Here is a 10939-nt window from a genome sequence, read left to right as displayed (position 1 = left end):
TTTTTTTTTTTTTTTTTTTTTTTTTTTTTTTTTTTCCTTGTTTCACTCCCTTGTGGAGTTTGTATCGTTTGTGAGCATTATTCTCGTTTCATTTTATCAATGGAAGGTTTTGTCTCTTGTTAAAAAAATCAATGACTAGAAAAAGGTTTGATGAGAATGAAAAATATATGTAATGAACGTTTGAAGTTGAACTTGTCTGCAGGTTATCATTGTCGTGTGTGTCATCTTTGCTGGTGCTTTTGAGGTTGATGTTTCAAATTGGTCTCCTTTTTCTCCAAATGGTTTCCAATCAGTGTTAACTGGAGCTACTGTAGTATTCTTCGCATATGTAGGCTTCGATGCAGTTGCAAATTCAGCCGAAGAATCAAAAAGTCCGAGGGTATTAAACTAAGTTGCTTCCCTTTATGTTTGAGTACCACGATTCACTCAATTTTGTAACTTCAAATAGTAGCATAAACTTCGTAAGATTTAAAGCAACTGACTTTTCCTTTTTAATATTGTTCCGTTCAGAGGGATTTACCAATTGGCATAATCGGAAGTCTTCTTATTTGCATTGCTCTATATATTGGAGTCTGCTTAGTGATTACTGGAATGGTTCCTTATTATCTTCTTGGGGAAGATGCTCCCTTGGCTGAAGCTTTTACATCCAAAGGCTTGAAATTTGTTTCTTTCTTGATAAGCGTTGGTGCTATTGCTGGACTTACAACGACCCTTCTTGTTGGTCTTTATGTTCAGGTGATTTATTTCAGACTCAATAACTATTTGCGTTTACTTCACATTTTGTATTTATGCCAATTGATGGGGTGTGCAAAACAGTCTCGTCTATATCTTGGGCTTGGGAGAGATGGTTTGCTGCCTTCTTTTTTTTCTGAAGTGGACTCCAAACACCACACTCCTATCACTTCTCAAGTCTGGGTTGGTATTGTAGCTGGCGTGTTGGCTGGACTATTCAATATTCACTCACTCTCTCGTATTCTTTCAGTTGGCACCTTGGTATGTTGGCTTATCTTCGTTTCTAAGTTCGTATTGCTAATTAGCCTTTTATGCAACACTTGAGCTCCATTTGTTGCTGTTGGATTCAGACTGGATACTCTGTTGTCTCGGCTTGTGTTGTCACCCTGCGTTGGAAAGACAGAACAGCCAGTCAGGTGTCTTCTTCAACCTGGCGAGAAGGTGTCATCTGTCTTGTGGTAGTTGCTTGCTGTGGTTTTGGTGCTGGATTATTCTACCGGGTTGGTTGGCCATGGGTTTCTATTGTAGCTGCTGTTTTTGCATTACTTGCAGCCATCGCTCTTCATTTTCGCCATGTGAGTACAATTATCTTTTTAGCTCTAGCTTTGATAATAGGCACAAAGAACAAATTCTCTCTTTTTCTTATTTTCTCTTGAAGAGTATTCAGTTTTCTTGTAGGCATGGAAATTGGTAAGAGATGTTTATTTTATAGAGAAAAACTACTAATCGTACGATTGGAAATTTCAGTATGAAAGGATTTGAAACTTGATTATTTGAAAAATATTTTAACCAATGAACCATTTTTCTAATTGATCAAAGTGTGAACTACTGCTTCTAATTCCGATCTTTGTGATCTTCGTTGATCCTAATCTTTTCTTGATAGGATCTTCTGATTACATTTCTTCACTTAATTTTGTCCACCTTCATTTGTCAAATGTAATACTAAATTGATCTTATTCAAAGGGTATTTTCCATTCGGATGATACACGTTAGGATAACAATTGTGAACGTTGTCTTTCTTCTACTGTTGCTTAAAGTTTATCCATGATTTGGCTCTAACTACATTCATGACTGAAACTCAACTAGTTTATTATACATATCGGCTACCTTTCCCGAGAATAAAATTGGGGTATTTGCAATATCTTTTTTGTTTCTGTACTTCTGGTCTGCTAGCTTTTGATCTGGTAGTTACAGTTGCAAGTGTTGGGAAGCTCTATTCTGAGAATTTGTAGAAATGCGCCGGGTTTCATTTTTCTACTTCTATAACTCATTTTTCACTGCCCTTTTTCTCAGGTCCATGGGGATGTGCCAGGATTTCCCTGTCCTGGAGTTCCCTTTGTGCCGGCTCTTTGCATATTCTTCAACATGTTCCTATTTGCTCAGGTACAACCATCTATATACCTTACGGTGCAAATTATTTCGTTGTTTAAACTTTTTCTTTAGTTCCTAAATTTTTCACGAAAATACCTTTTTATTAGAAGCGTATTATAGTTATGCCTTTTGTTCATTTACATATTTTGTTAATGTCTGCGGTATGAACTTTTTGAATCCACATGTAGCATATCAAGTGTTGGGTTTAAAATAGATTTGAACTAGTGTCAGACGTCAACGAAATTTTTTAAGGAAATGTAGAGACTATAAAGAAGAAAATACAACGGTTGAAGTATGGCTGAGCTAGTTAGTTGACCAACGTTCTTTTTTTCTTTTTTTCTTTTTTTTTTTTTTTTTGCAGTTGCACCAAGAAGCATGGGTTAGATTTGTGGTGGTCAGTATTATTACAGTAATCGTCTATGCATTTTACGGGCAGTTTCACGCTAATCCAGAAGGTTCGGGGGTTTATTTTCGGGTTCAAGGATAGAAGCTTAATTGTTTTAATAAATGTTGTAGTCATATCATGCGTGTCGTATAGTAGAATGATATTTGTCTGGTCATCAAACACCTTGTGTACCAGTGTAGTACCCGTAGCAGTACAATGGCTAAATGGTTTCGCTGTAGAGTATATTGTTACATTATAAGTGTATTTTATGGAAATAAAATATGACAATTCTTGATGCATGAAAGTATAGGTACACTAATAAAATCAAATTGCAAGTAGTGAATTCTTGAATACTCTATTTGCTAATTCGCTTAGTGTAGAGATAGGTCGGTGTATATTGTGTAACCCTAGTAGAAGGGTTCGTTCTAAGAATATTTATTGTCGTGAAAACCTTTGTCTTTGTCTTGTAGGTAAGTTCGATGTAGGAAAACTAATTCCTCATTTGAAATCTGACCCATTCCACAAGAAAGTATGAACAGAACCTCCTTAAGAGATTCATGACATGCAAACTTAAACCATGTTTGGAAAGGAAAGCTTCGTATTTTAGGATCATGGAGACAATGTCTCTTGTTTGAGATTCTATGTTGAGTCTTAGTTTAAGCTTTTCAACGTCAACTTAAACTTTGAGCAGCAGCATCAACCTACCTTAAGCTTGAGTTTGCTTTTTGAGTTCAACTTGCTGACAATAAAACCCTAATGTAAACCAAACGAACCAAACATAATGTAAATATCTATATTGGTTCAAGAATTGGATGATTATAAAGAGGTGATTGGTTCAAGAATTGTGAACCAAACTCACAAGCACCTGTTAATAATCATGGTGCAACTATCTCTACCAAGAGCCAAATGTAAACCAAACAAACCAATCAATGATTCTAAAGGGGCAAATTGGGACCTTGTAGCAATGTGTCAATATCTTTTATGAGTTACTAGACTCGCTATAGTAGTCTGGCTGTCCTCGTTAGAATCAGTGTGAGACCAATAAAATAGGTGATTGAGCTGCAAGGAATTGAGTCGAATGAATCTTTCTTACAAAAGTTCAATTTGGATGAACTAAAAAAGATCCTCAATTAGACCATACAGAATAGGTGAAGGAGCGAAGCAATGAGACCGAGAAGGAGAAGAGTGTTTCAATCAAAGAGCTACTTCTTTACCTTGTGTTTGAATCAATAGGACTGAACTCCTCTCCCTATCGGTCTCATGGCTTCGCTCATTCGCCGGGTTGAACAAGGTAAAGCATATTCTTTCTCCGAAACCTGAACCTCTATTCCCTTCCCTTCTTGAAAGTGGCTTGGCTTGGCTTGGCTTCGCCCCTGAACCTATTCTATTGGTCTCACTGCTTCGCTCCTTCCCTATCTTATTGTCCTCAAGCGCGAGTTAAAGACTAAAATGAATTAGCTCTTAGAACCCAGCTCCTTGTTTGAAGAAGCTCAATTGGTCTTTTTTGTGAATCCAAAATATTTATGTTTCAAATGAGTTATCTTCCTACCCAAGGTTATATACTGTGAGTCGTCGTTACTCTCTTGCTTGCTTATATAACGTCTCCTTCAAAAATCTCTCTCTACCCTCGTTTCTAAAACCTTCTCTTAAATCGAGGCTAGAGGCTCAAGCATACGTCGCTTGGTCGTAGACGACGTAGGAACGAATTGACTTAGCTCACTTGTCGTTGGAAAGTAAGTGCTGCACAATCGCAAGTCCGCTGTCATCAAGAGTGGGATTGTGACAAGTGGTGTATAGGGTGGAGAAGAAAATAGCCGGCTTAAAGTTCTTGCACAAAGAATATTTACTAATGTTGTCTAACACAGTCAAAAAGGTGTCTTCTTTAATGGGTAGTTTTTCCCACACAAGTACACTGTTTAAATCATTTTCAGACTGAACTCGGAATTTTACTACACAGGAAACCATGGTCGAAATGTTATACTTCAAAACTGTGGCCAGAAAAGGATATAACTCTGGAGATATGCAATTTGACCATATCCCTTATATCCCAATGTATACAACGCTTCAAAGTTCATCCCAAACACGTCGTTCCTGTGGCTCTGCAACTCTGTGAATTAAATCCTCGTTGGCTTGAACTGGATTCCTACCACCATCTCTAGGAATTTGGTTTGCTTGCTTGACCATCCCAGCTTTGATGGCAGCAGTGGCCATCCTCTGCAACTTCAGTAGCCCAATACGTTTGGAGACGACATAAAGAACAGCAAGAGAGAAAAAGAAAAATCCGACTGCCAGAATGATCCTGTCATTTTAAGATTTTTTTAGCATAAAAGGAGGTTGAATTACAAATTTAGTTCTAAAACTTGGATGAATATCTATTTGAAGCAATGTATCAAATCATATTTTCTAGATTATCATTCTATTTTATAGTCAATTTCTTCTATATATCCATCATGTTGTACAGAACAACATCGGTCTCTACTCAAACACTGTTAACAATAAAGACGAAATAGAATCGAAATTCAAAAATTCAGAAAACAATTAAAGCTTTTTAAAATTATGGACTAAATCGATATAATCATCATAGTTAAGATCAAATTGATTTGTAATTTAACCTATGAAAGAACTTTTATTTAGAGGGGTTGCAAGTAATCATCTATTTACCTGTCCATTACATCTTGCCGTTGCATTGTGGAAAGTAAGTTTCTGGTTCGTGTTAACAACGAGCGGTGTCCCTTATATTCACTCTCAGCCTTCTTTAACACTCCAGTCGATTCCTCTGTAAAAGCCAAATAAACATGTAAAGTAAGCTCTACTTGTTGACCACAGTTCCATGAAATCATTCAGAGAAACAGTACCATCTGCTGGTGCTTTATCATATGATTTTAAAAAATCTAGTCTAAACTAAGAAATCATGACAGCTTAAAAATGTCCCATCATTGAGGACCATCTTTTAAATCCCCTGTTTTGGTGCTCTATACACGATAATCCTCGTCGTGCTATAATGGAAGAGGTTCTTATGAATCCCCATTACGTGATAGGCGACAACTCCTTCGACAAGGCATAATCCTTACCGCTATTTGCTTCATTGGGCTTGAAAGGAAAGCAAGATCTATCTTAGTATTTGAGGAGTCCTGGAAAAGGGTTTGGAGCTTGGTATATATTTCGATTCTTTGCTTTGAGTTGTTATGACTCGAACTCTATCCATTTCTTTTCCTATTCTTGGTAATGGGCGACAACTCCTTCGGCAAGACATCATGGTCATAATTTGGCTTGCATACATATCATAAATTTCTAAACTATGCTTACATAACTAGTCCTAGCCTAAGCAAACAGCAGAACAATCGGATTTAATCTGGGTTTCCCGACGGTCCAGTCCACGTAACAAATGAATGAAAAGACTATAGATCCAAGTTGCCTCATTCATTTCCTTATCATTTCCCTAGGATCAAGATGACTAATGTAGTTCTAGATCACTATATGAGATGGTAATTACTCATATTAAATGCTAAACAAAGATTTTCATGTATAAATAAACACTAAGTTATGTCTTAGTTTCCAGTTTGTCAACTGAGGGAATGAATAAAATCTACAACTGTGGAATTTCCCTTTTATTGCTTAGCTTAAGATATGATCATGGCTGCCACTGCTATACATGGTTTACAGCATATTCTTACAAGTTCATTTGCTTTGTAATCTCTACCATCAAGATATAATTGAACACACTGAACAAAGTAAAACTGACTAATCGACTCGAAACGGAACACAAATGACATACGCAGATTTTCATAAACGTACCGAAAGTCTCAATTGTGCTTGCAGTTCTTTCCACCTCCTACAGATAATAAGATATACAAGAACATTCCATTGTTAAGAGAAAGAAAATTTAAAATTCAATCAAGATCACAAAGTAAATAGAACAGAAAACACCAGAAACCGACCTGAACCATAAGCTGACGGGTTCGGCGAAGGCTCTCGGTGATGCTTTCGGCAGCAGATGTCATTCCAGCCTTAGTTCTGCAAAAGGAGAGAAACAACGAAGTTCAATAAGACAGTTTTAAGAAAGAATTAGATAAAACTTCTCAAAACGTTTAAGTTTTGACAACAAACTGTAAATTCCGTCTGCGAATTGTGGACTCTTCTCCTCCACCAAGAAGCTGTTCTCTCTGCAAATTCACCAAAATTCTGAGCACACTGTAAATTTTCACTTTGAAGAAGTAATGGAATCTTATATAAATCTTCACATTTAGGAAATCATGGAGAAATACCGCATTTGATCATTCAGAAAACTAGGGCTAATCAGAAACTGTTCATCACAATTTAACAAAACCAGTTGGAATTAATCACCTCCTCCTGAGCAGCTTTTCTCATGTTGGCTTTCGCTTGCATATTGGCATTTCTCAGACTCGACCGCAAACTGAAACAAATACACACGAAGTTGCAAAAACAAAACTCATTACAACCAAAGGACAATCACCGATCACTTTCATCGCCGAAGAATTACAGAAAGGAGCGATTCCAGTAATTCCACTCCTCTTCCACAGGAATCAGAAAGTAGGAGTTAGATTCGTTACTTGTGGGATTGGTTTTTCCAAGATTCGAGAAGAGATTGAGCAGCCTCGACTTCAGAATCAGAGAGCAGTTGAGGCGCAAGAAGATCGAGCTTGAATTCCAACGACGACAGCAGATTCAAACCATCTTGAGCCAAAGCATTCAATCTCGGGAGCGAATTCGTGTCCGTCGATCCACTTTGTTTCTTGTATGATTCGATTGCCTTAATCCGGTCAAGAGTCTGATGGAAAGCGTCGTTCCACTCATTTTTGACCCGATCGACCTCCTCTGCAACCTTGTCCATTTCAAGATGTGAAGGAAAATCACCGAAATCACAGAAATTTGGTCTTCGGTAGCCCAGAATTCAGAATGAAAACAATCTATGAGATAGATTTGATCCTTCGAGGCTTTAGAACAGAAGATTACTGAAGAACGCCGCTACACCGTGATTGTTTCAAATAATAATTTGATATAAATAAATAAATAAATAAATAAAAATAATAATAATAAAATTTGATCCAATATATATATATATATTCTTTTCTTTTTCTTTTTCTTTTTCTTTTTCTTTTTTTTACTTTTAAATTTAATTGGTTTGAGAAGTAATTTTTAATACCACTCCAAGATATCCAAAATTATAAAAATAATTTAAGAATTAATAAATATTCTAGATTTAATATGTTTTTATATTATCATTTCCCAAATAAAATTTAATCATTTTTATTTAAAAATTTAGGTTGGGAACGAAACAATGTTTATAAAAGGGAGAAATTATGAAAATTTCTTCCTAGACCCGTTTTAAAAACATTGCAAAAAAAACTCAAAAAGGAAAATTGAAAGAGAACAATATCTGGTAACAGTGGACTTCGATTGTTATTGTGTAATGTCAATATAAATATTCTATCGATACGAACATAACTCAATGCATAAGATACCAATTATCTTTTCGACGAGGAGGGAGATAGGAACGGGGATCTCATCGAAACTTTCAAATATTAAAAAAAAAACAAAATAAAAAAATGATAATATCGTACCGTCCAAATTACATATTTAACCTTGAATGTATAAAGGGCTTAGAAGGCCATTTTAAGAGTAAAAGCCTTTGCGAATCAACTGAAATGGCTGCTGCTTGTGCTGCTGAATGAACCCCATCCTCCTCTCAATCTTTTATCTGCTGAAGCCATCCTCTGAAGATGTATTTGCTCCCTAAACTTGGCTATGAACTCCCCAGCTTTCTTGTCGACCTCATGCGCCCCCGATTCCGAATCTCCCGCCATGCTTGAAGCAGCTTCTTCATCTGAATTTCCAAAAATAGTTTCATCCTCCCTCTCAGACTGGTCTTTACCATCATCTGTGAGTAGACTCTCAGTGTCTTCCTTCTGCTTCTCAATCCCCAAGAATGTCGTCTTCGACAAACGATTTGGATTACGAGCATTCGGGTTAACAATACTAGGCCGCCCATGTCGCATTCCATCTTCTCTTGTATTGTTATCATTCTCAACTTGGTTTTTGATCTCTTGGTTGATCGCTTCCTCCATTGTTACTGCATTTGCTCTAATTGTTCTAACAGATTTTCCCCGGGATAAGATTTTCGGAATACTTGCAAAACTCTGGTCTAAATGTGGGGAACTTACTGTGGATCCATTGAAATCAGATGAATTTTCTAGCTCAATCAGAGGGTCTTCAGAGCCCCCTCTACTGTTTTCAGACAGAGATCTCATACTGTATTGTTGAGAATGCAATAACTTAGAGGAAATATCGCCGAGCGACGACATTTTACGATGCGTTCTTGTCGTTGATGACAATGGCGGAGAGAAGGAACTAGTTTGTGGTGGTGGCTGAGACAGAGTAGAACGAAGAGGCCTAGGTTCTTTATGTGATTCAAACTGAGCTTCATCAATGGAGGGAGGTCTAAAATGGGAAGGGTGAAGAACAGCATTTCCAGCTCCTCTATCTCTCATAACCTTCTTTCCAAATTTCTCACGCAATTGATATGGGGACAATGATGAAATCACAGCTTCATCAAACTTCTCCTCCAAATTCGTACAACAATTATCACCAAATTCACTTGTTCTTTCATAATCATTCTCATAGCTACTGGATGAACTTTTAGAACTCAAGCAAGATTCATCACCACTATCCAATTCGACATCATCGGGTTCAGTAAGATTCGGCCTCAGATCGGGTTCAGTAAGATTCGACCTCAGACTCCTAACAGGCAAACCTAGAGGTTTATAATCAACAATGGCTTCTGATTCCATCCATTCACTAGAACTACGATTTGTTTCAGCAACTAACACTACAGATCCATCCCGATTATATCTCGATTTACAAGCATGACCGACATTATCAGTATCAATCAATTCATGAGAATTTTCGTACCTTTTTTTGAGAACGGAGTAATGAAGTTTTTCCTGTTCGCGAGGCGGAGCATTGAAATCTCCAAACTCGTTCACGGATCCAGAATTCAGCTTAATGTACGAAACTTCACTTAATTTCCTCTCATCAGAAGCACTCAAATCGTCAACATTTTCAAAAATCGGAGCGACGTGAAACATCTTAGACAAGTACGACTGTGAGTTTTCAAAATTGGAGAATCGAGGTTCGTCTAAACTGACCTGGATGCTCCTTCTGCTAAAGAGACCATACGAAACAGCAATGCCGACGAACAAGAGGTGAAAAAGCTCCCAGAATTTGGAGAGAGAAGTCTGGTTGACGAAATCCGGCGCTTCGGAAGGGAAGAGAGGGAGGAGGAGGAGGAGAATGCAGAAGAAGAGAGATTTGGAGAGGAATTGCGCGCAGGACTTGCGTTGGTGAGACGAAGGAGTAGGTGGAAGCGGAGAAGGAGGAACACGGGGTTCGGTCAAAGGGGTGGAAGCTGAAGACGCCATTGATGAGGTTGGTGTAGAGCTTGGGAATTGGGAATTGGGATTTGGAGATTTGAGGGGAAAAAAAATGTGGTTGGTGAACAAAGGGAGAGTTGAAGACAAAGGTAAAGTTTTTATGCTGATTTCAATTATTCAAACACTCATTATTGCAACCGTTTCGTTGAAAATTAACCAATTTATTTTTCTCCAATTTACATCTTCCATCAATTCTCCTATCTATTTATTTATTAATATTTTATTTTTTTTGTTTTCTCCCTTGTATACTGCTTAAGCTGTTGTGTTGCCTAATTTCCTGACCCTAAGTGATGAATACACTGTTGTGTTGCCTAGTTTCCTGACCCTAAGTGATGAATACAAATTGACTTGACTCACTTGGTGTTCGGGAAGTGAGTGCGAATACAAATTGACTTGACTCACTTGGTGTTGAGAAGTAAGTGTGAATACAACTTGACTCACTTGGTGTTGAGAAGTGAGTGCCGCACAATCGCAAAATCCACTGCCAAGAAAAATGCAGACAAGTGAGTGACGAACAATGAAGATAGAGAGATAAAAACCTCTAATTTGTTAGTCATATCACAAGTCAACTAATAGTAACATGATCATGACAATATGTCAAGTATCTTAATCAGTTGAGTTAAAACACAAAACGTAGAGGTCACTTTAGCTTATTTGTACCAAAGTGGTACATCATCGAAAGAAAAAATGTGCTCGAATAGTTGAGCTGTCGTCTATCAACAACCACCTAAGTTAGTTGTTAACCGAGTTTTTTCCTAGACCAAAGTATATCAGCTCACCTTTCGACATCTCATTTCACCGCTCTCTTTTATTATAAAAAAAATATTTTTTTATTACCCATTTGATTTATTAAAAATTTAATAATTTTGATATTAAAAAAATCATATAAATGTGTAATAAATAACAAAAATAAGCCCATAAATCTACTACAAAACTAAACTAAACTAAATAAATAAAGCTAATAAAAAAGGTATTAAGAAAAAAAAAAAAAAAAAAAAAC

At 37.0% G+C, this 10939-nt stretch overlaps 3 protein-coding genes across 3 annotated transcripts in view; 1 reads left to right on the top strand and 2 right to left on the bottom strand.

Annotated features, from left to right (window-relative positions):
* LOC111460623 (cationic amino acid transporter 9, chloroplastic-like) overlaps positions 1-2787 on the top strand; it is a 5739-nt gene extending 2952 nt beyond the window's left edge. Inside the window, exons 3-8 of the mRNA XM_023103826.1 lie at positions 203-379; positions 511-735; positions 817-993; positions 1083-1307; positions 2026-2115; positions 2465-2787. Of these exons, the coding sequence (XP_022959594.1) occupies positions 203-379; positions 511-735; positions 817-993; positions 1083-1307; positions 2026-2115; positions 2465-2590 (1020 nt within the window). The 3' untranslated portion in view covers positions 2591-2787. The remainder of the gene's footprint in view (positions 1-202; positions 380-510; positions 736-816; positions 994-1082; positions 1308-2025; positions 2116-2464) is intronic.
* A 1518-nt stretch (positions 2788-4305) lies between these two features.
* On the bottom strand, positions 4306-7498 carry LOC111461229. Its single transcript, XM_023104748.1, has 7 exons — positions 7060-7498; positions 6833-6902; positions 6596-6651; positions 6427-6502; positions 6284-6320; positions 5150-5264; positions 4306-4787 (listed from the first exon to the last, which is right to left on the bottom strand). The coding sequence occupies exons 1-7, from the start codon at positions 7338-7340 to the stop codon at positions 4553-4555; spliced, it is 870 nt and encodes a 289-aa protein (XP_022960516.1). The 5' UTR covers positions 7341-7498; the 3' UTR covers positions 4306-4552.
* Positions 7499-8145: 647 nt separating this feature from the next.
* Positions 8146-9927, bottom strand: LOC111461136. Its single transcript, XM_023104631.1, has one exon. It carries the CDS (start codon positions 9925-9927, stop codon positions 8146-8148), a length of 1782 nt encoding a protein of 593 aa, XP_022960399.1.
* Between the last annotated feature and the right edge of the window lie 1012 nt (positions 9928-10939).

Source organism: Cucurbita moschata, unplaced genomic scaffold, assembly GCF_002738365.1.
Source record: "Cucurbita moschata cultivar Rifu unplaced genomic scaffold, Cmos_1.0 Cmo_Scf00024, whole genome shotgun sequence".
NCBI classification, from domain to species: domain Eukaryota; kingdom Viridiplantae; phylum Streptophyta; class Magnoliopsida; order Cucurbitales; family Cucurbitaceae; genus Cucurbita; species Cucurbita moschata.
Note: the sequence above shows the minus strand (reverse complement) of the source record. Positions and strands in the feature narration are given on the sequence as shown.

What these genes read in the sequence shown, in the direction of transcription:
- LOC111461229 (XM_023104748.1), bottom strand. Translation starts at nt 7,340, where the DNA reads ATGGACAAGGTTGCAGAGGAGGTCGATCGGGTCAAAAATGAGTGGAAC. An exon ending in GAAAAGCTGCTCAGGAGGAG is followed by an intron (nt 6,652 to 6,832) that starts GTGATTAATTCC and finishes GTGAATTTGCAG; the next exon opens with AGAGAACAGCTTCTTGGTGG. An exon ending in CCCGTCAGCTTATGGTTCAG is followed by an intron (nt 6,321 to 6,426) that starts GTCGGTTTCTGG and finishes TATTATCTGTAG; the next exon opens with GAGGTGGAAAGAACTGCAAG.
- LOC111461136 (XM_023104631.1), bottom strand. Translation starts at nt 9,927, where the DNA reads ATGGCGTCTTCAGCTTCCACCCCTTTGACCGAACCCCGTGTTCCTCCT.